Here is a 22,550-nt window from a genome sequence, read left to right as displayed (position 1 = left end):
CATGATGTACAAATATTGCTTAAGAAAGATTAAATCAAATTAAAAAAAAAACAATAAAAAAAGAGAAATTGTTAACGCAATCCCACAAATACACCGCGTGATTGAAAATTCCTGATCCCGCAGATACCGAGTTTGAAAATTGGGTACCTACCTATGGAAAAATCGGGATTGGAAGCCGCCACCTTTGTACTAATATAATTACCTCTGTCTACACTATACTAGCCGCAAGGTCAACTCTCTAGGTTGGAAAGGAACGTAAAACTTCAAAATGACATACATATTTTATGTATTGTCAGTTATGTCATTTCTGTCAAACTCACTTGAACTGATTATAACCTCTAATGCAAAATAATTTTATAGTTATAAGTTAAAACAATGTTTCCCGTAACGTTAATTCGGACAATAACACCTCTGCGACAAGTTTTAGTTTCACAATCGTCACATGTACACTGCTGTGCCACAAGTTATGCCGCTGTGAAGAAAACTACTTCTGCTGCTGGAGGTTGTTCTTTATACATTATATATCATATATCATTTTGTTGTCTTCTCTACCACTCTTTCATGTGAGATAGTAGGAACCATGGATTTCTTAGTGGTAAATTACCAGAACAGTTTAATACACCTTGCACATTACAAGTTAAACATATGTAAACAAATGAGTAGGCGAATAGATGGAGGTGCTAGTGAAGAGAATTTGTGGTAACTTAGCATTTACTTACCGTGTCATGCTCTTCTATGGTGGACAGTACATATTGTAAAATACTTGATTATTCTAATGCAGTTGAAATAAACCTTTATCATACGCTTACACTTAATGATGTGATGATTTCATATAGTTTTCATAAGAGAGTTTGTGCTCTGAATGATATTGCAGGGGTGATGGGGCTGGGCAAGGGCAAGAAGAAGGGAGGCAAACTAACCACCATGGAGAAGAAGGAAATGCCGGTGGAGACGGACCCCAACAAGCTGGTGAACTTTGTGTGTGGCTCCAACATCTACTTGACTGGCGAGGATGTCAAGGTCTCTGTACTATATTATACATTGTTGTCTCACCGTGGGCACTGCACTTGTTGTACTATATACTCTCATCAGTCTGGAACATTAATATTGTAAACTAGCAGACACAGTTCTATTCCAAACCAGGAACACAACCCCAGTACAATATTTTGTCCCTATAACCAGTCAGCTAGCGTAACCTGCACTAATATGTTAAGCTCCAAGGTAAAATGTGTTCATATTTCAATTCCTGTATTGTATTATACAAGGTTTTAGGCAGATGGTTATCTAAACAACGTTTAGGAGCATAAAGTCAAAAGCGCGAAATGACAAATGATCGCAAATGGTCAAAAGCGCAGAATGTCAAAGGCGCAGAATGTCAAAGGCGCAGAATGTCAAAAGCGCAGAATGTCAAAAGCGCAGAATGTCAAAGGCGCAGAATGTCAAAAGCGTACATAGTCAAAAGCGCGTAATGTCAAAGGCGCACAATGTCAAAAATCATGGGGAGTCAGACTCGCGTTACTTTATGGGCCATGAAATAAAAACATATATTCAAATCAACAAAAAAATATTTATTTTTAATCTAAACGAAATATACACACATTTATTATTCCCTTATGTCTCATTAATATAAATCATCAAATTCAAAGTCAGCTTCTATCTTCTAGTTAGTGACACAGTGGCAACTAACAAATGTAAACATTCTTTAATAATCATAATAATTAGAAGGGGAAAATAATTGTGTTTTTACTTTTATTTTTGTAAAATTATATTTTTGTAAAAATATAATTTTTTTTAGAAATTCTGGAATTGTAATTAATTTTTGATCAAATTTTTTTAAGTAACGTCTGTATCTTCTATCAAAATCAATATCACATTGTTTTCTTTTATTTTTTGGAGGAGAGTTGAATAGTGAATATGTTATTCTTCTATCCCAATATTTTGCTTCTCGCCGAAGTTTATGTATAAATAAATAAAAGTTAGGCTTTTTTGGGATTCTTTTGTTAACACGGTGGTGCCAGCCCTCAAGAGCATTCGTAGTTCTATGTCGTTGTTCAGCTACGCTTAATGTACTTGCTGATTGTTTAGGATAAGAATAGATTCTCTCAATAGTTTTTTACTGTTATTTTCCGTAGTAACTGAAGCATTACATACATTTCGTCGCACACATCTCCATAAAATGGTTCCACTCTTGTTCGTTACATTTTTCGTATACCTATAACCACCACGTAGTAGTGCCAAGTTACCCTTCTGATTTGTAACTATCTCAAATTCTTGATCATCCATCACAAACTGCGAATATATGTGTAGCAGTAATGTTTTATACTAGTTTACAATAACGATTCACTATATATTATTTGTAATATATAACTGTAATCTTTATACTTTCTCACGTAATACAACACACCTCCTAAACAAAAAACTTGTCTCATTTGACAAGTCACAAACTTTTTTGAAACTACCCTCTAATAGTATAATTTATAATGAAATAACAGATTACGTTCCATTCTATCAAAACGATGTATTTTATTATGCTAATATTATGAAATACCAGGAAAATATTGAAGATGAGATAGTAATGAGGAAAAGTCAGCAATTATTAATTACGAGTACAATTAACATATATTTATTTAAACATACCTATAGTTTGGTATCTTTGAATAAGGGAAAGTAGTTAATTACCTATATTAACCACTATTTTCATATATAACATATTAATCTCGTTTGTCTCACTAATGCATAATAAAAATTTGTGTATATTTCGTTTAGATTAAAAATAAATATTTTTTTGTTGATTTGAATATATGTTTTTATTTCATGGCCCATAAAGTAACGCGAGTCTGACTCCCCATGATTTTTGACATTGTGCGCCTTTGACATTACGCGCTTTTGACTATGTACGCTTTTGACATTCTGCGCCTTTGACATTCTGCGCTTTTGACATTCTGCGCTTTTGACATTCTGCGCCTTTGACATTCTGCGCCTTTGACATTCTGCGCTTTTGACCATTTGCGATCATTTGTCATTTCGCGCTTTTGACTTTATGCTCCTAAACGTCTAAACAATATACCTAGGCATCTGCTCATGACTGATACCAATGTGTTAATAACCATTCTACTTAAATCAGGACTCCTAGGGCGCTATGACACTTTAAAGTCTAAAAAATTGAGCATTTCTGTGCTAGACCTGGCAGACAAATTAGGGATTTAGTATATAAAAGTGATTATCTTAATATATATAATTCTTCTGTAAGTGTGTATGTCACTGAACTTCTATTAAACAACTGGACCGATTTTGATGAAATTTTTTGTGTTTGTTCAAGGGGATCTGAGAATGGTTTAGATTCACAATTTCGTCAGCTGGACAATGTTTTTTTATTTAATTTTTATGGCAAAACAATGTTTGCCAGGTCAGCTAGTGATTTTATAATTTATTACTAAACAGGTGCAGGATCTACATAATCACAATAATAATAATTATCAGTAGATACATTAACTGCCAGCACACTGTGGTACACTGTAGTCAGTAGTCACGTTTATATTGTTCATTAACAACTTCTTTTGCGACAGTTTATTTTACTTGTATTACATATTATGTCGAAGGTAAAATGATTTATTTGGTAAGTGTGGTTTGTAGTGTGGATGTAATGTGTAACGCGAGGTGCGACCGCTTGCAGATCAAGGAGGACAGCGAGTACCCGGCCTGGCTGTGGGAGCTGAACACGGGCCGCGCGCCGCGCCTCGACGAGCTCGACCCCTCCACCAAGCAGTACTGGGTGCGCGTGCGCGCCGCCGCCATGCGCCGCAACAACAAGCTGCGCTCCATGAGGAAGTTCTAGCGCTCTAGCCGCGTGTGTGACCCTCGGACTTTGTGAGTTACTAGTGATACTTAGTGTTAGCATTGTTAACTTGATTAATAAACGATACTCCAAAATATAAACTATTTATTTAACAAACCTACAAAATAAACTGTTCACAAACGATTGGACAATGTTTACTCTTACTCTCGAGACGATTTTCATTAGTTACAGCGACAGACTTCACTAGACTATACAATTTAGCAGACGATACTGGACAGAGTGGACGCGCGTCGACCGCCGCGACGTGTCCGTGGGTGTGTTTCGCGTCGGGCGCGGGACTGTGTGCGTTATAGAGCCGCTTCAACTGCACGAGTGGCGTCCAGCGCCCGCCAGCTCACCCACTACGACGACGACGGCCACGTCGGCCGACGACAGGATCGCTTTCAACCTTGTTTCAAAGTAATTTAGAACGCAGCAACTATCGCACGAAAATAAATTGTGATAATGCTAGAATAGAATGACTACGTGATGTCATAAAGAGAGGGCTCGATGAGTAGCGGCCGGTGGTGGCGCTCTACAGACAGTCCATGGTGTCCTCCTTGATGATCATGGGCGGCGCGTAGTCGCCGTGCTTCGTGCCGAACGAGTACGAGTACGGGTTCTGAAACATTCAGTACGTCAATACGCGTCTCACGCGAGTCAGTTCAGTGTGCGATAGAGCAGTGTGGTGGTGAACTAGGACGCCTACCTTCTTGGTGTTGTAGAGGTTGGGCGGGTAGGCGGCGGGGCCCGGCGTGCGCGTGGCCTTGCCGGCGCCGTCGAGCCGCGCGCCCAGCGAGTACACCGGCTGCCTGCGAACACACCACACGCGCGCTGTACTCGCCGCACTCACCGCACTACTGCGCTAGCGCTCTCTACAGTTCTACACGGTATAGCTACGAGTCGCGCGCGCGGCTTACTTGTTCTTGTAGACGTTGGTGTCGTGCTGGAAGTAGACGGCGGGCCCGGGCGACTTGGCCTTGGGCACGAAGCCGACGCGCGCGCCCATGGTGTAGGCGGGCGTGCCGGGGCCCAGGCGCAGCGCGTAGGCGTTGGGCGCGGGCCCGGGCCGCTTGAGCGCGAAGCCGAGGCGCGCGCCCATGGAGTAGACGGGCGCGCGCGGCTCGCGCATGGGCGGGCAGCGCTCGGGCGCGTGCGCGCCGGGCCCGGGCGTGCGCAGCGTGGCGCGCTGGGCGAAGCGCGCGCCGAACGACCAGGCGGGCGCCGACATGGCGCCGTCGCGCGTCACGCGCTCGATGCGGTAGGCGGGGCCGGGGCCCAGCGGCTTGACGCGCGTGCCCGCGTTGGTGCCGAACGAGTACATGGGGTTGCGGTAGCGCGACGGGTCGTGCGCCGGGAAGCCCACCGTCGTGGGCAGCTGGTAGGCGCCGGGGCCCGGCCCTGCGGGGAAGCGCACGCTCCGTTACGCGTCATGCTCGAACGCACCGTCGCTCGCTAAGTCGCTACGTACCCAGGGGTTTCTTGGACATGGTGTGCGGTAGTCGGGTGGATCTGAAGACACTAAAATTTTCTCATTGATTGCGTTGTTTACTTGCACTGCGGTAATTTTGACATGGAGGAGGCGGCCACGATCTGTTGCTGACTTATAAACAATTGAACATATTTCAAACGTCGGAACGTCGCGCTCGCTGTCTCTGGTTACGTAACACCGACGAGATCCTTCCCCGAAGGTTCGTTCGACGACAAATATTAACTATACTTACCTACCTATTACCCGAATAAGAGACACGGTCCCACTGCCCACTGCTGGTCTTATCGATAATAGAGGAATGAGTGACGTTTCCGTGGCTTTGTCTGTAGGAGCGGACTATCCCGGCCTACACGGACGGCAGCTTACATCATGCCGACTTAACCAATAACACTTTGTCCAATGCTGGAACCCCACGCGAGACTTCACGATCAGCTCCTCATGATCGGATACTCTCCCGACCGCGCCGCGGAGGCAGCTCCTGTAACAATAACTAGAAAAGGTTTATAAACACGAATCTTCTTAAGTAAAATTCTCACATAAAATTAAAACTAAATCGTGTTTTATAAACTCTATAGCTCTACACCTGAGCACCAGCTGAGCAAGGCAACGTCCTCCTCTAGGAGTAAGGAAGAGATAGTCCTAAAAAGTGTTAAAACTTCAAGGGTTTAATCTTGATTATTTTCCATCACCTTTAAAAACAAGTGATAATTACAACATAATCCAATACGCACATAAATTCGTCGTTTGCCATTAGTCATTGAAAACCATTTTTAGTTCCATCTCCAAAGATATTACCAGATAAACACAAGGTTGACTTAGTAGCTACACCTAAGAATTAACATTTGAACCTGAAACTACTTAATCAACTCATATGCTGTAACCTCTGCGCAACGCTTTCATACACTAAGTATACCCCATACCTACAAAGCACAGATATGTTCTCTAGTACATGGAAGGCAACACTGTTGGGGACCGGGCTCAGTGGGGCCACCAGTCACCACGTGTCACGAGGGAGGCGGCGCTGGCCGTATCGCGAGTGTCGCAGCTGCGCGCCTCATCACTGTGTAACGAGATGAAAAATAACGAGCTCACCCGACTCTCCCCGCGACACCCCACCACACCGCACAGTCCGTCGCACCGACACTCAAGCAGCGAGCTTACTCTAAGTACGCATGTATGTCAGAATAGTACAGAGAAATAACAACGACAAATACGACAATGTTCTTCAGTCTCTTCACCTCTAGGTTTTATTTGTCACCTTCAGTGCAGCGGCTTGTGTTGGTGTCTTGTTGCAAAATTTAGACACACAAATTAAATGGTACATGACGTGCGCACGTACACGTGACGTATACACCAGCGAAAACATACATACATACGTACATACATTGCATACTTCTTATAGCCATTACAAGTACCTACGTATGTACGTCCTGAGTCTAGACGTGTAAATGTAATGATCGTGCGTAAAGAACGCACGAGGACGGGACGCTTCGGTGTCACAGGCGCTCTCCCATTTGTCATTGTGATCCGCATTAGTGCAAGAGGGCGGCCACAAGACGCGCCCGCCAGAAAATTGAATGAGCGAGCACACGCGCCGCTGCGCGCTGATTGAACATTGTTATCAGCGACGAGCGACACCCTCGGCGCACACACCACCGGCACCAGTGCCGGAGTGGCGGCGCGGCAGTACAGCGCGACACGCTGCACCGACGTCACTGACTCCACCGGCGCCATGCAGAGCAGCCCCGCGCTCGCCTTCGCGCTCATCTACTTGACGTTCTTCCTCGACAACGTGCTGCTCACCGTGCTCGGTAACACACACCATACTAACATCTCGCGGTACCTTCTCTTCACAATGATTGTCTAACGCTAATGTGACCGGATCATTTAATAAAATAAATTGTATCATCGAAACAACTGTATGGAAATCAAAAAGTCATTCATTTTACCTTTAGGTACCGCACGCATCTCTACATAAGTGAGTAGTTCCAATGTACCAGAGAAACCACACACCTTATATCGTTCTATCTGTCGTAAATGTTTGAGTTTGTCGTGTGTAAATAATGGTGTCTGCGGTGGCGACAGTTCCCATCATCCCGGACTGGATCCGCGGCGAGGCGCTGGCGCTGTGGGCCGCGCAGGACGCGCCGCTCGCCGGCCTGCTCAACCACACGGTCAGCCGCATCACGCACGACCCCCACCGAGGTAACCCTCTCCCTCGACGCTCGCCGGAGTATCGCGTGTGGCCGGAGCGGCGGTCTAACCGTTGTGGCGTGTCGCTCGCAGGGAGCGCAGTGGGCGGCTCGCAGGCGGTGGTGGGGCTGGTGCTGGGCGCCAAGGCGGCCGCACAGCTGGTAACGGCGCCGCTGGCGGGCGCGGCCGTGAGCCGGCGCGGAGCCGCGCCCGTGCTGCGCGCCGCCACGGCCGCGCTGGCCCTCGCCGCGCTAGGTGAGCCGTCCCCGGGGTCGGGCCTCGCTCCGCCGGTCTCGCAGTGAGTGAGCCGATTGTGACGAGTGCGGGTGGTGCGCAGGGTTCACGGTGTGCAGTGGCGCGGCGGGCGGCGCGGCGGCGCTGTGCGTGGGCGGCGCGCGGGTGGCGCACGGCGCGGGCGCGGCGCTGGGCGGCGTGGCGGGGCTGGCGCTGGCGGCGCGGGCGCTGCCGCCGCGGACCCGCCACACCGCCATCAGCGCGCTGCTCGGCGCCGTGGCGCTCGGTACTGTGCCTCTCTGTGCCTCTCTATGCCTCTCCGTCCTCTGTGCCCGCGGCACTGGTGCGCGGTGCAGGCTCTTGACGCCCGGTGTGTTGCAGGCGTGCTGGTGGGGTACCCGTTCGGCGGCGCCACGTACGCGCTGTGGAGCCGCGGCGCGCCCTTCCTGCTGCTCGCCGCCGCGCTCCTCGCAGACCTCGGTGCGTCCGCTCTCGATCACTAGATACCGTTACCGTATAAGTTATTTGAGCTGTTCCTCACTTAGGGCATTAGGGTATCACGTCAAGGGTGAACGACATACTAAAATTTACTTGCACATTACAGATAACTTTACAATTGTAACGGCGATAGACACAGGTCTTGAATAAATGCATCAAAGTCCGCCACCGAGTTGTCGTGATCCGGCACAGAGCGTTCCGTGATAACTACCACGACGATTTCATTTTGTTTGCTTTCAGCAATGCAGTACATGTTCTTGGACGTGGAAGAGTATAATCAGGTAAATAGTTAAGTCGTTTTAAATAGATACGTTTCACATAAGTTAGTAAATCGGCGACAGTGTAGCCGCGTGTAGCCGCAGACGGAGGCGGGCGAGGCGGGCTCCGCGGAGGCGGTGTCGCCGCTGGGCGTGGTGAGCGTGGCGCGGCGCGGCGCCACGGCGGCGTGCGCCGGCTGCGTGCTGCTCACCACCAGCGTCATGGCGGCGCTGGAGCCGTGCCTGCCGCTGTGGCTGGCGCACAAGTTCCACCCAGCGCGCTGGCAGACCGGCGTCGTGTTCGTGCCCGACAGCGTCGGCTACCTGCTGGCGGCCAGCGGCGGCGACCTCGCGCGCAGGCTCGGCGCCGAGCGAGTCGCGCTCGCCGGACAGGTAACGACGGCGCCCGCCCTCCCGGCGCGCGGAGGGAGTCGAGTCGCGGGAGTGACCTCGCGGTGTCGCAGGTGGCGGTGGGCGCGGCGGCGCTGTGCGTGCCGCTGGCGCAGTCGGTGGCGGGGCTGGCGCTGCCGCACTTCGCTCTGGGGCTGGGGCTGGGCGCGGCGGACGCGGCGCTGGTGCCGGCGTTGCTGGCGCGCGGCGGGCGGCGAGCGCCGGCGCTGGCGGCGCTGCTGCAGGCGGCGGGCTCGGCCGCCTACGCGCTGGGCCCGGTGCTGGGCGGACTGCTGGCCGCCGCCGCCGGCTTCGAGGCCGCCTTGCGCACGCTCGCCGCGCTCAACCTGCTCTACGCCGTCTATCTCTACACGAGGCTTAGAGCGCACCCGCTTTCGGAACAGGTCATTTTCAGTCTAAAAAACCTTAACAGAGCCGGGGACTTTTCGTGTGTCTGGTTTTTGTTTAAACGTGTGCGCTGTTGACTGATGGTATGTGTCTGTGTGTGCAGTGGGGCGCCGGGTCGCACGGCGCGCTGGACAGCGACGACGAGGCGAGCGACGCGCCGCGCGCCGAGGACACGCCGCTGGCGCGCCTCGCGCCCGGACGGTACTCGCAGCTCGACTAGACCCCTGACACCTGCACGTTAACTACCGCCTCCGAACATCGACATCTTTACTCACTTTACTGTCCGTCCACGAATGCTGCTATCTCCTCCGTTATCCTATATTAATCATGAGTGTAGGCAGTGTAGCTAATCACAAGGAATTGTTTTAGTAAATAAATATAGTTTAGATATTCCTAATTGATTATGTACCTAACTAAATGTTTTATTAAAGTTATCAACAATATTAAGTGCTAAGTTTATTTGCTATCACTTTTCGTGAACGCATCAAATGAGGACTGAACACTGGTTAAATGCTAGCCCGATCGAAATGGTATGCTTAAATGCTTCCATTGTTATGTAAGTCAAGCCCTTCCAGTAAAGCTTTATTATGTAGCTTGCCTTGTGTTATCTATACTTATATGCTAAACGAAACATGCTTTTATCTATACCTATTCATAATTTCGTCAAGGGGTACAGTAGACAGGATTAAAAAAACTGCGTTAAAAGATTTTTGATAAATACCAAAATTAACCGGCAATCGAACGGACATGGCTCATTATTTTTCAGCTCCTTATAGGCTAATATAAGCAAATCTTTAACATAATATGTACCGAACCGGGTGGACCGAATTTCTTAGAAAACAAGAAACATAATGATATCCGGCTACGGCGACCAGTTTCATTGATACCAGCCGTCTTAGCAGGACATTGACGTCCAATGAGTGCGTGCACAAAGCACAGGTAGGTACCTACTTACACTTTTTATTCCCTTACCCTCATAGCCGGGTGGGACGGCTAAACCGACATGACCAGTGAGAGGTCAGGCACAGGTCTGACGGCTTTACGTGCACTCTGGGCACGGAGTACGGAAGTCTACGAACTCAACTTCCTAACTTGCATGAAGTTAATGATCTCTGAGAAATTCTCAGAAAACTCAGAAAAGACTTTGGCCCGACCCATGATCGAGCCCGAGACCTCTTATAGGTACAATAATCACACGAATCCGCTACAAAAGCGGTCAAAGGAAAAACACATAACACGACACAAACAGACAAAGAGAACAAGAAACATGATAATGTAGTTCGTCATATGAAACATTTTTATTTATAGAATATCTACTTTGATGTACATATTCGTGTTATTTTTATTGTTTATTTTACTAGAACAATAATATATAAGTGTAAAGCTACTTATAATTCAAAGCTTCGTAAAGCTATCAAGCATCATGTGCAGTAACGAAACGTGGACTTACTGTCAACAGCGAGATTTGTAAACTGGTTTTAGGGATGTCCCAACACGAAGCAGAGAAGGAATCGATTGTGAAATTAAAAAAAAAGCTTTCTCGTACTATCATCGTATATTTGTTACATAAGTGCTTTAGAATAAGAGCTGCCTCTCCAACGGAGATTATGGAGCAAATTATTGCAAATTAATATATATTCATTAGATTTATATTTATTTTTTATTAACCTGTACTGTCCCATTGCTGGGCAACGGTCTCCCCAAAATCTTCCACCGGTTTCTGTCATTGGCTATCTCACGCCGATCAGGTTTAATAATTAGTAATATTTTATTTTCATTATTAGGATCACGATTCGTAGAAGAGGACAAGGGAAAAAGGGATACAAATGGAACAGGAAAGTTAGGTGGGGAAGAAGGAGAAGAGTTGATAAAATCGCAATTGGGGTAGTAATTAGGATAGAAAGTAGGGTATCTAGCCTGAGCTATGTAAGGATAAAATTCAAATATGCATTTTTTACCTTAACTTAAAAAACCTGCCCCCGAAGTTGTTCTTGGAAAGGAATTTTTGCGCGCGACCCTTCAAAAAAGAGTTTGGAAGGACAAATTTTTAAGTAGCGTCTTAATTCTTAATTTTCGTTCTCTTATATTTTTTGTACATCTCCTGATTCTTGATTTAAAAAAAACAATTGATGCCTCCCTTGCTATGCCTAGTGTGACCTCATCGCTCGCACCCTCTTAGCTACGCCATTCACTCAAAGTATTGTAATGCATATGGGACATCATTGTAAGCAGTATCAACTATCGAATATTTGCGAAAAGTTGTAATCTTTTAAGACTTTCGTCAATCGTCTGCCTAACACTTGTATATTCGGGTAGAGTTAATATCGATTCAAGACAAAAATATAGCCATCTGTGCGCACATCACTAGACGTAATTAGTTTGCTAGTCATGTCATCATTGGTGGTATTGTGTGGTCGATTCGATTGATTTGATTCGTGTCAAAGAAGGGAGGGAGGCTGTGTGGACTGCGTGGAGTAGAGCGCCGAGCTTGAGCAGCGCCCGGTGCCGCTGGCGGGGCGCTAGTCGACACACGCCGCCCGCCGCCTGGCGACACCCTCGACTCGGCACCTCCGCCGCTGCCAGTCGGCGCCGACCGGAGCGCCGGCACTGCCTCCTCGCCCCGTGAGCGGTGACGCATCTGCGCCACACTTGGACACGCGAGGAACTATGGTGAGTCGCACTACGGATCGCTGGCATTCAGCGGCATTCACTGATCAGTCGAGTCGAGACCTTCGCTCGCGAAGCTCGTAGGTCGCTCGCAGGTGGCGCGGTATGCACTGTGTTCAGTGTTGACAAGCGGCTGACCGGCCGACGCCGTTTCTAACGATTACACACACACTATTTACTAAGGTGCGTGTAAGGCGTGTGTTGGTTCAACTGGTGCCAATTAAATGTTGACAATTACATACGATATAATTACGAGGAAAACATTGTTTTAGCCAATTGTATTGATTGTTGTGTCAAGTGGTGAGTGAGAGTGTTGACACAGTCAGGCTGCAGGTGTCAGTGCAGTGGACTCAGTGTTTACACAATGTGCTGTATGAAACAACACTCATGATCAATAAGTGGTAACATTCTCACGGCTGACCCACTTGTTGCCCCTCCTCCACCTCCAGTGTACAGTGTCTCACACTGTCTCACACTGTCTCAGTGTCATGTAAGTTTCACTCTCTGTATGGCTGAGTGTCATGTCATTACAGTATATATATATTTTATTATTAATATGTAGATGTTGTGCTAGTGTCAGGTCACAGGTGAGAGTGTGTGTGTGTGTGTCGGTGGTGTGGTGTTGAGTGTGTCACAACATGTAACATGATCTGTGTCTGTGTCACACATCATCACATGTGGTACATTACATGACTGATGACATACAATGTCTGCTCATTCACTATATAACTATTGATGATTGTGAATTTTCAACTCACATAACAATGTGACTACATCAGTCTAAGTTTATAACACATACTTCCCAATTCATTTTATTCACTAATGGATTACAGATGTGAAGTATATTTCCTAATTAGTTAATACAAATTTAATACTCTATAACAAGTGTACAATTGTAATCATTGTTTATCATTCAACTTGTTTGATGGAGGATTATTTTATTTTACTATATATACCTATTGTAATCAAATTGAACTGACTCTCTGAGAGATCAAAATAATAGCAATGAAACCCAGCTTGAGTTGTTGTACTTATTCTTATAGGATACTTACACATAGTATGACAGTAGAGTGTAGACATACACTTGCACTACAACAAACACTTTGCTAATACTAACCCTGCTCGTAGTGGTGTGTGTTGAGTCGCCACCACGTCAGCCGTCCTCTGCAGAGTGGTACACAATGTACTACCACACAGTGACTCTCTCCACATTGAACCAAACATAATTAATGTTTAGTTTGATTTAGATTGCTCATATTAAGTTTCATATGATAAGCTTTACATACAAAAATTCTGTACTTTATAATAGTGTTTGATGATGATATGAATGAATAGTGTAATGTTCACATATTATATGTTTTGTATAAAACTAGATGCACAAAATAATAATATTGAATGTAAATGTGGTGATTAACATTTGTGTTGCACTAACAACTGACAGTTATTAACAAGGAGTGAAGGAGCCGTGTGAAATGTCACACTGTTGTGTAACAACCATGTTAATGTGACATTTTGTGTGTGTCACCGTGTCACAGTGTCACACACAGTCACCTACCCACCACTCACCAGTAGAGAACACACAGCAGCATCGCGTACTTGTCATACACTTCTAGCAGATAACCTGTGGTTATCTGCAAACACAATAATACATAATTATTATGGTACTACCTCAACATGTTATATTTCAAGCTTCTTCCAAACATGTCAATGAAACCAAAGATTCAGTTGCACTAATGAACACAGACAGTAGTACCAACCAGCAACACAACATGCACTCATTACAATAAATCAGTAAACATTAACACTAAACAGTGCTGGAGGGCACACACATCTGGTGAGGCTTGTATCAATACACACACATTAATGTTGTATGTAGTGCATAGTTACTTGTTCATTCTGAACCAGAAAGATGTGCAGTGGGAACATGATTTGCATTATTTTGTTAAATTCCGACTAGGCAGAGTTCACCGGGGGGAGGGAGCCGAGGGGGGCCCAAAAGTGTATATCAACTTAGTTAACACACCTCTGTGAATGTCGGCCCGTATGTCACACAGTTACACAGTACAAATACACATATTAGTGCAATTTACACGTGACGTATATAATATTAGTGTCAGGGTCCAGCGCAACATGTGGCGCGTGCATGTGTGCCGCCACGTCTCACCGCGTCTCACCACGTGTCTGCCGCCCCACACGAACACACAAGCACACACGTGCTCGGCGATCTGTTGAATACGGCCTCCGCGCTGCACTCGTCACTCGTCTCATTCGCGTCTCTCGCGGGAGCTTACACAAAGAAACAAGTTCGGGGAAACACACTATGACGCCTTCGCCTCCTCGCCGTTCACCTACAGCCTAAAGTAAAGCAATTACTCATTCTTGTTAAGACGATTGCTCACTACTTTAAAGAGCTTTTATTTACTGGATATTCCGTTCAGACAGTGTTAGTGTGAGGACTGAGGCCGCCGCGCTGCGTCGTACATAACGCGAAGCGTGAAGGATGCGGGGCCAAGTCAGAACATGAGAACTTGTGCTCCATTTACCGCGACACCGCTTTTACTCGGCGGTATATCGCCGGCTCGTAGGCGTATGTTATCATAACAAATTAAACGAGTAAAGTGCCAAAACGCTACCTATCGCTCCCTCGAATGCATACAAGGAACGTTAGCCAGCAATCACGTTTGTGTATCAATCTAGCGATGCGCAACCATTCTCTATTGTTTAAAGTTATCCTTGTAGTTAAACGTAGTTATCCTCGAGTACCCCGTGGATCTGATCGCACGACACACGTAGTACAGTCGTCGAGTGCTCGCCACCTACCAGACACCTCACACCGGCTACAAGTGCTACAACAGACAACAGAACAACAACGTCGCTCAATCACACTAACATGACGTATGAGTGGTGACTGGTGGGTGCGACGCGTAAGCCACAGTAAGCTGTGCGCCACTACTTAATAAAACTTACTCCCAAGTCCAAAGGGCGACGTCGTACAAAAAATAAAATCTGTAGAAACAATGTAGTCGAGGTGTAAATGAGAGTATTTTATTGTAATTGCATCGTTCCGGTGATAAACATCGTTTATGTGTTGTGTTTGTACGTAATCGTAATCGTTAATACTTGTTCGATTGGTTATTGTCGGCGAAGGATGGCGTGAAGCAAGTTTCCGTGTAATCCATGCTCATTGTTGTTCGTTCCTCGTAATTACACTGCGTACTGCGTGTATAGCCGGCGTTGTTTGATTTGTTTGTGCCGGATCGTGGCCGCGCCCGCCTCCACCCGACTTCTGAATGTATCACAGTCACACGGAGCGAGGGAATGTGTAACCGTGACGACTCTAGGTATGTAGTGCTCTAAGTCTCTCTGTAACACAAATATTGTTAGCTTAGGGTGTATACTCCATTTACTAGTTGTTTCGGTATACTTTACACGTTATCTAAAAAAATGCACATGACACATTTGACACAAGGCTCTACTGAGTTGTCGGAATATAGCAACGTGTTACATCTACTTATATGATATTGACGAGTAGTTGTGTTGAGCGTCGACAACTGCTTACAATTTGCAATGCAATGAGCTGACCGTCAATATTTCACGGAGCTGGCGCATGCCGTGTGCCGTGTCTACCTGCCCGCCATGCTGCCATGCTGCACTGCCATGTACATGCTGTACATGGGGCACAAAATGTTCGAACAATGAGCGCGTTGCATGTAACCGGTGAGAGCCGACGAAGGCCGTGCCCGTGCCTCACTGAGCTTCACCGTGCCTCGATCACTCAGTGCACTCAGGTCAGTGCCGACAACTAGTGTTGCAGAACCATCGATAGTTTGACTATCGATAGTTGACCTCGAAAACTAATCAGGATATCGATAGTACTATCGATAGTATCAACATATAACAATACTTTCGATACTATCGATAATATCGATAGCTCTATATGAGCAATACTATTGATTCTGGCAATACTATCGATACTGTCGATAGTTTTACGTTCAATACTATCGATAATATCGATAGTATTGCAAAATCTTACCAGTAATAAAAAGAACAATCGATAGTATCGATGGTATCGACAGTTTTGGACCATAGATAGCTGGCCATGTTTCGATATATCGATTATATTTGATTATTATAGGCCAATTTTACAATACTATCGATGGTATCGATAGTATTGAACGTAAAAATATCGATAGTATCGATAATATTATTAGAATCAATAGTATTGCTCATAAATAGCTATCGATACTATCGATAGTATTCTCACATGTTGATACTATCGATAGACTATCGATACTATTGCTTTTACTAAAACTATCGATAGACTATCGATTTTCCATCGATAGTGGACTATCGATATGCAACACTACCGACAACACACCACCTGCACCTGCAGTCTGCACATAAGCGCTTATTGCGATCCAAGTGTAATCGCAAAGCTCACCAGTCACTCATCACTACAGTCGCGTATTGAATCAAACTAAGCATTAGCAAAAATATTTAATCATAGGTACCTACCTACTTATATTAATAAATTGAACATTGATGATAATTGAAACATTCATTACAGGCACACACTCTCGTTTGACTATCAGATAACACGAGGAAAAATACTCATTCATTTGAATATTTATCGTTTACCGTCAACTGTATTATATTATGTACCTATTCTATAATGATGAGCTGTGTGTCTCTGAGTAGGTATCCTGCTGTATAAGGATCTTTTCTCAGACTTACGTACCTTCATACATATTAATATTTTTTTGCATATTTATACATATTTTTTGTCTAGTGTGCAACTTACGACGACTACATAAGTACATAAGTATATTACCTATACGTGATAACCCAGACCGGCTTTTTGATCTCATCCAGAATAATCATAAAGTAGGCAACTCTTGTTGAAACACTAGACAGGTCGCGCCGCAGACGCGTTACCCCACCGCTGCTCGCCACCGTGCCCACTGCCCACTGCGCACTACTCCCACTAGTGGCCGCTAGTGTGCTCCAGTGTCCCACTGTCCACACTACAGCAATAACAGCCCGCGAGGGTCGCGTGACGGCACCTCGTTACCGGAACATACCACCCGACGTACTTGTATTGTATTTATTACAACTTACTCAAATAACCCATCGATCGCCCTCCACCGCCTCCACCCTCCACCCTCCACCCTTCATGCTTCATACACTCCACCGTTGTCAGTCGTCGCTTGACTAATTACTAACACTTATGAATGCTGAAGCTCGCGACTACTCACGAGATGCGAGATACGTGTTGCTTATTTGGTAAACAAACTCACGCCGTGAACAAACACAACCGTGATGTGCTGATACTGCTGATAGCCAGTGATAGCTTTGTACATGATTGATTAAACCTTGACACATGATTTCGCAATACGCTTCAAGTTTTTGAGGCACTCGGATCGCATTCGGATGGAATCGATCAGCCGATCGCCGCAGTCGCTTCAAGCCCGTGTTGAGAACTGTGAAAATAGGTACCTATTATATGTAGGGTTGCCAGATAGCCGGGATTCCCGGGGTACTTTGCTGTCATAAAATAAAAGCTTTTACAAAGTTACGATACTACGAGGGCTATTTTTTATTATTTTTTGGTCATTTCTACTTAGTGTACCGGACCGGATACCAAAACTTTGATTCCGTTCGGGATCCCAGAAATGTCCAGGAAATGATCAGCCTGGATCTGGCAACCCGAGTTACCTATATCAGTTGATAATGTTGATTGTGTCAGTCTAGAATGTATGACGTCGCGGCGGCGGTCCCAGGGCGACCTTAACCATAAGTTCCACACCGCGTTCTTACGTCAGCCTACAATATATACATAGGTCATTGTGCAAAAATGTGTAAATCGCGATTCGCGTACAACATTTGTGACGGAGGATTGTTCAAACAGTTTCTCGTATAATTTGGTAAAGTACTGTTAGTGGTGTGACCGTAGACATTTGATAAGTGTTATGTCATGTATGGGTGCCGGGAGGTGGACTAGTGTCGTAGTGTGAGTGGTAGCGGTAGTGGTAGTGGTAGGATGCGCGTGCGCTGCGCGTGTGTCGCGGGGTGGTCGCGACCTTGTGCCGCGGGGTGAACAGCCGCGCCGCCGCATTCTCGAGCGCGCGCTCCGACACCGCACCCCCCACACCCCCCCACACACCTGCACACCCGCACCACGCCCGGACTTTGCTTCTATCCTCACTTACATCATCTGTCCGATCAATCTCGCTCTCTCAATGGCTGCCACTGTGGAGTATCAATGTGCCTAGATAAGCTTTTATAGGTTTAGTGGCATCTACCTGCAACCTTTGAAATTCATTCCCTAAATTCGTCCAAATCCACAATTTTGTATTTGCATTCCTCTACCATAACAGTAAATACATTTGGTATCGTTACGTTTACATTTATTTTTATATAATAATAATAAATGTCTCGGCTTCCTGCTGGCCTTTCGATGTTGAAACTCATTAGCATTATAGATAAGTGTAGGAAATCGTATCCGTGAGACGAATCGCCGCCGCCAACAGCAGGTCCGAGAGCGCGACCAGTCGCCGCCGAGCACCTAGTGAGTGACGAGAGTCGATCAGTGTTGCGAACTGTGCGGAGTGGCGCGCCGGGCGACGTGACTCACGCGCCGACCGACGTGAACCTAGACACAGTTCATCTCTAAGACACAGTTCATTGCGCCCGGCAGCGTCCGGCGCCGGCACTCGCGCCACACGCCAGCCTCGCCAGCCTCGCCAGCTGCAGCCTGCTACAGGACACTGGGAGAGTGCGGATGTTTATGTGTCACCTCACACCACAGTCCACACACACGGTCGCGGCGCGTTGTAACCCGAGCCGCGCGATTGTTGTCACTTAGTAATGATCAACAAGTGCACTTCGCCCATACATCGCGTCACACCCGTCATAATAACCGCGAGAGGTCGCTTGCGTCACGTGTGAACTCACCCTGAACCGATAACCAATAAACCGAACACGATCGCGCTCAGCACCGATGACCTCGTCTTCAATATTTAGGCGCTTTTTTAATATAATTGAGTTTTTATCAGAGCCACGAGCGTTGGCGCTCAGACGAAATTAGCGGGTCACGGAGGCGCAGTATTCTCTGTGGTAAACTACGAATATTTATCCGAATATAAAAGCGAACATGCACCTCTGTGCCAAACCTTACAATTATTGTTACTGTCCTTACTGTACTGCTCGGACCAAACTCAGCGCAACTCTGAGATCACTGTTGCCAAATGTACCGATTATCAGTTAAGAATACAATCTCCTGCGTGCAACACTTATTAATTGAAACAACAATAACTTTTCCATATACCTACCTACCTTGGTAATGTTGGATATATTATGTAATATTGTCTGTTTGAAGTAAGAATCCTTGCACCTTACACGGACTACCTGAGTCGCGACATGGTTGTTATGTGCTGGTGAGTTTACGTGAGCACAGTGAGCACAGTGTGACGTAGTTGATCGTGCACTGAGTAACTGAGTAGAGTCAGTGTAGAGGTCGTGAGGCGACCTCCGAGCGCCGGCAGTTTGCTAACACACGGTGGTGAAGGTCGGTGAGAGCCTGCGAGCCGCCGCGGCCGCGCTCACTGCTTACATCATAACACGACAACACGCACCGCACAGCTGATGGACCATGCTGCAGTGTGACACCGAGGGCGCCAACTCAACACTCTTACATCATATGCGTCACTACTTGTCGCAACAAGAGCTTGTTTGTATTTGGGACTGCCTAGTCATTTGTTGTAAGCAGTTTATAATATCCGCGCAACGGCGCAACATGGTATACTGTATGTACCTACTTATAGCCGACAGCGCCGACCCACTCCTAAAATGTAGGTACAGCTTACTGTCTAAGTTTGTAGTCTGTGTATTTTCGTTATATTAGGTTCAGTCAAACGAGCCGCGCGCGAGGTCGCCGTCCTTTATTACTAGGTACTACGTTTGCGAAATTATGAAGTGGACGGTTCAATGGATTCTTGCGAATGTGTTCCACGAACTGCACCGACACGCGAGTTGTGCCAAATACAAACGTGCAGCCGACATAATAATGAGGTTATTCGTGTAAAACTTCGTTACGTAGGTGTAGCCACCGGGTACGTGCGCAGACGCAGAGCGCGGCGACGCACTCGCGCGCTCATCACCCGGAGGTGAATTATCGTGCCGCGAGTGTAAATAAATAAACGCGCCGCCGAATACCGGCGCGCCTCGCCGCTTCCTCGGAACACAGTGCACAGGATTACGATGCGTCGCGTCCTATAGTTTTTGTATCTATTGTCCTTTCGTAGCACACCGGCCGACTGCGATCCCGGTGACCGCTTTCATAGTGTAACTGTTACATCTACATTAACGTGCGCTTCCGTGACGTTTCAGCGGCGCAGTGTCCGGTGAGAGGTCCGCGATGGGCGGCGTGCGGCGCTCGCACGCGGCCGCGCTCGCGGCGCTCGGCGCGCTGCTGCTCCTGCTGCTGGCGCGCCTGCCGCCCTCCGCGCCCGCCACCGCGCCCGCGCCCGCCCCCGCCCGCCAGCGCGCGCCCGACCCCGCGCCCAGCGCCGCGCCGCCCGCCACGCGCGCGCCTCCCGCGCCCGCGCCGCCCGACACCACGCCGCCGCGCCCCGCCGCCTCCGCCGCCCGCGCGCCCGCCGCGCCCCCCGCGCCGCCCGCGCCCGCCGCGCCGCCCGCGCCCAGCGAGCGCGCGCGCCCGCAGGCCGAGCCCAAGGCGCCGGCCGCGCCGCCCGCCGACAAGCCCGCGGCGCGCGTCGTGTACACGCGCGAGCTGTACGTGGGCGGGCACGAGCGGCCGCACCCCGAGCTGTGCCCGGCGCTGGGCGCGCACCTGCGCCTGCTGATCCTGGTGACGTCGGCGCCGTCGCACGCCGCGGCCCGCGACGCCGTGCGCCTGACGTGGGGCCACTACGCGGCGCGCGCCGACGTGGCGCTGGGCTTCGTGCTGGGCGCGCCGCCCGCCGCGCTGCGCGCCGCCATCGCGGCCGAGGACGCGCTGTACGGCGACGTCATCGTGGGCCGCTCGCTGGACTCGTACTCCAACCTGACGCTGAAGACGCTGTCGATGCTGGAGTGGGTGGACACGTACTGTCCGCGCGCGCCGCGCCTGCTGAAGACGGACGACGACATGTTCATCAACGTGGGCCGCCTGCTGGAGTTCGCGGCGGCGCCGGGCCGCGCCAACGCCACGCGGACCGTGTGGGGCAAGGTGGTGCGGCGCTCGCTGCCCAAGCGCACGACCAAGTCCAAGTACTACGTGTCGCCGGTGCAGTTCCCGGCGAAGGTGTTCCCCGACTTCGCCACGGGCCCCGCCTACCTGCTGACGGCGGACTGTGTGCGGCCGCTGCTGGGCGCGGCGCCGGCCGAGCCCTACCTGCGCCTGGAGGACGTGTTCGTGACGGGCGTGCTGGCGGCGCGCCTGGGCGTGCGGCGCGTGCACGCGCCCGAGTTCTACAACAAGAAGGTGGCGGCGCACCCCTGCGCCGTGCAGCGCGGCCTGGCCATCCACATGGTGCGCTACCACGAGCAGTTCGACCTGTGGCGCAAGCTGCTGGACGGCAAGACCAAGTGCGCCAGCTAGGCGGCCGGCGCGGCCCTTGAGCGGGCGACGGGCGCGGTCCGTCTCCCGCTCGACGGCTCGGGTCCGGCGCCGCGGTTCGGTCGTCGCCATTTTGTTACTCGACTATATTTTGATACTCGCGGCGGCGCGCTATTGCGCGTCGCGGCCGCCATACTCGGCACTCGGACCGCGCCGGTGACGACGGAATCTCGCTTAGATATTACTAGTTTATTTTGTATATATAAAGTACAAAACGTTAGCTTAAGCTACGAGTAGTGGCGTCACGCAGTAATCGGACGGTGACGCCCCGTGGAGCCGCTCGACGGCAGCTCGGCCGCTCAGGTTGTGCCACATGTAAATATTATTACATAAATATGTACATTATACTTGCGCGTGTTTTATTCTCGACACCGTTCTCATCCGTCCTACCTCCTCTCCCCTTCCTTCTCTAACATCAGAAATCATTTTAGTACTTACTACTAGAAGTCATTCGATGATATCCATCTATCTATATCTATATCTTCGGACCCTAGAAACCATGGAAAGAGCCAGTGACAAACTCTAGTTAGTCCTTTTTTAAGTGTTAGAGTGAATAGTGTTGTAATTAATATGTTTAGGTATAATAGCAACACTGTCAAAAAAAAATATACCATCCATCATGCCATCTGTCTTCCGGGGAAAGTAATTAACAAAAACAAGCTTATTGGCTCAGTTAACGTATTTTACTATAACTAGTACAGGAAAAAAAACTACAAAGATGAACACAGATACTCTTAGAATCTAAATGGCAGTCCAGAAACAAAGAACTTGTGAAGTCTGCGTACATCAGGTGGGGAACATCGTGGTCTCCACACTCGTCAACAGTAAGCTCACAGGACGCAGTGCAAATAGGTTATTTTAAAATAAATCGGGGTACTCACGGAATAACCCATAACAACAAGGACTTTGTAGAACAATTCATACGGTAGGTACCTACTATTAGAACTGGTTTAAAAT

The 22,550-nt window shown here is 48.1% G+C and overlaps 4 protein-coding genes across 4 annotated transcripts; 3 read left to right on the top strand and 1 right to left on the bottom strand.

Annotated features, from left to right (window-relative positions):
- The first annotated feature begins 297 nt into the window (after positions 1-297).
- mRpL54 (mitochondrial ribosomal protein L54) lies at positions 298-3,936 on the top strand. The gene is made up of 3 exons (XM_076130168.1): positions 298-502; positions 875-1,020; positions 3,674-3,936. Exons 1-3 carry the CDS (start codon positions 376-378, stop codon positions 3,833-3,835), a joined length of 435 nt encoding a protein of 144 aa, XP_075986283.1. The 5' UTR covers positions 298-375; the 3' UTR covers positions 3,836-3,936.
- On the bottom strand, positions 3,924-5,750 carry LOC142983250 (ciliary microtubule associated protein 1B-like). Its single transcript, XM_076130167.1, has 4 exons — positions 5,307-5,750; positions 4,756-5,236; positions 4,545-4,647; positions 3,924-4,457 (listed from the first exon to the last, which is right to left on the bottom strand). Exons 1-4 carry the CDS (start codon positions 5,323-5,325, stop codon positions 4,371-4,373), a joined length of 690 nt encoding a protein of 229 aa, XP_075986282.1. The 5' UTR covers positions 5,326-5,750; the 3' UTR covers positions 3,924-4,370.
- Positions 5,751-5,779: 29 nt separating this feature from the next.
- LOC142982967 (synaptic vesicular amine transporter-like) lies at positions 5,780-10,220 on the top strand. Its single transcript, XM_076129723.1, has 8 exons — positions 5,780-7,138; positions 7,413-7,532; positions 7,614-7,775; positions 7,858-8,040; positions 8,136-8,234; positions 8,493-8,533; positions 8,609-9,303; positions 9,411-10,220. Exons 1-8 carry the CDS (start codon positions 7,060-7,062, stop codon positions 9,547-9,549), a joined length of 1,518 nt encoding a protein of 505 aa, XP_075985838.1. The 5' UTR covers positions 5,780-7,059; the 3' UTR covers positions 9,550-10,220.
- A 3,037-nt stretch (positions 10,221-13,257) lies between these two features.
- Positions 13,258-21,940, top strand: LOC142983252 (beta-1,3-galactosyltransferase 5-like). The gene is made up of 3 exons (XM_076130169.1): positions 13,258-15,315; positions 20,363-20,682; positions 20,752-21,940. The coding sequence occupies exons 1-3, from the start codon at positions 15,293-15,295 to the stop codon at positions 21,573-21,575; spliced, it is 1,167 nt and encodes a 388-aa protein (XP_075986284.1). The 5' UTR covers positions 13,258-15,292; the 3' UTR covers positions 21,576-21,940.
- The last annotated feature ends 610 nt before the right edge of the window (positions 21,941-22,550 follow it).

Source organism: Anticarsia gemmatalis, chromosome 23, assembly GCF_050436995.1.
Source record: "Anticarsia gemmatalis isolate Benzon Research Colony breed Stoneville strain chromosome 23, ilAntGemm2 primary, whole genome shotgun sequence".
Classification (NCBI taxonomy): Eukaryota; Metazoa; Arthropoda; class Insecta; order Lepidoptera; family Erebidae; genus Anticarsia; species Anticarsia gemmatalis.
The sequence above is the reverse complement of the archived record's forward strand: the minus strand, read 5'-3'. Positions and strand labels throughout refer to the sequence as shown.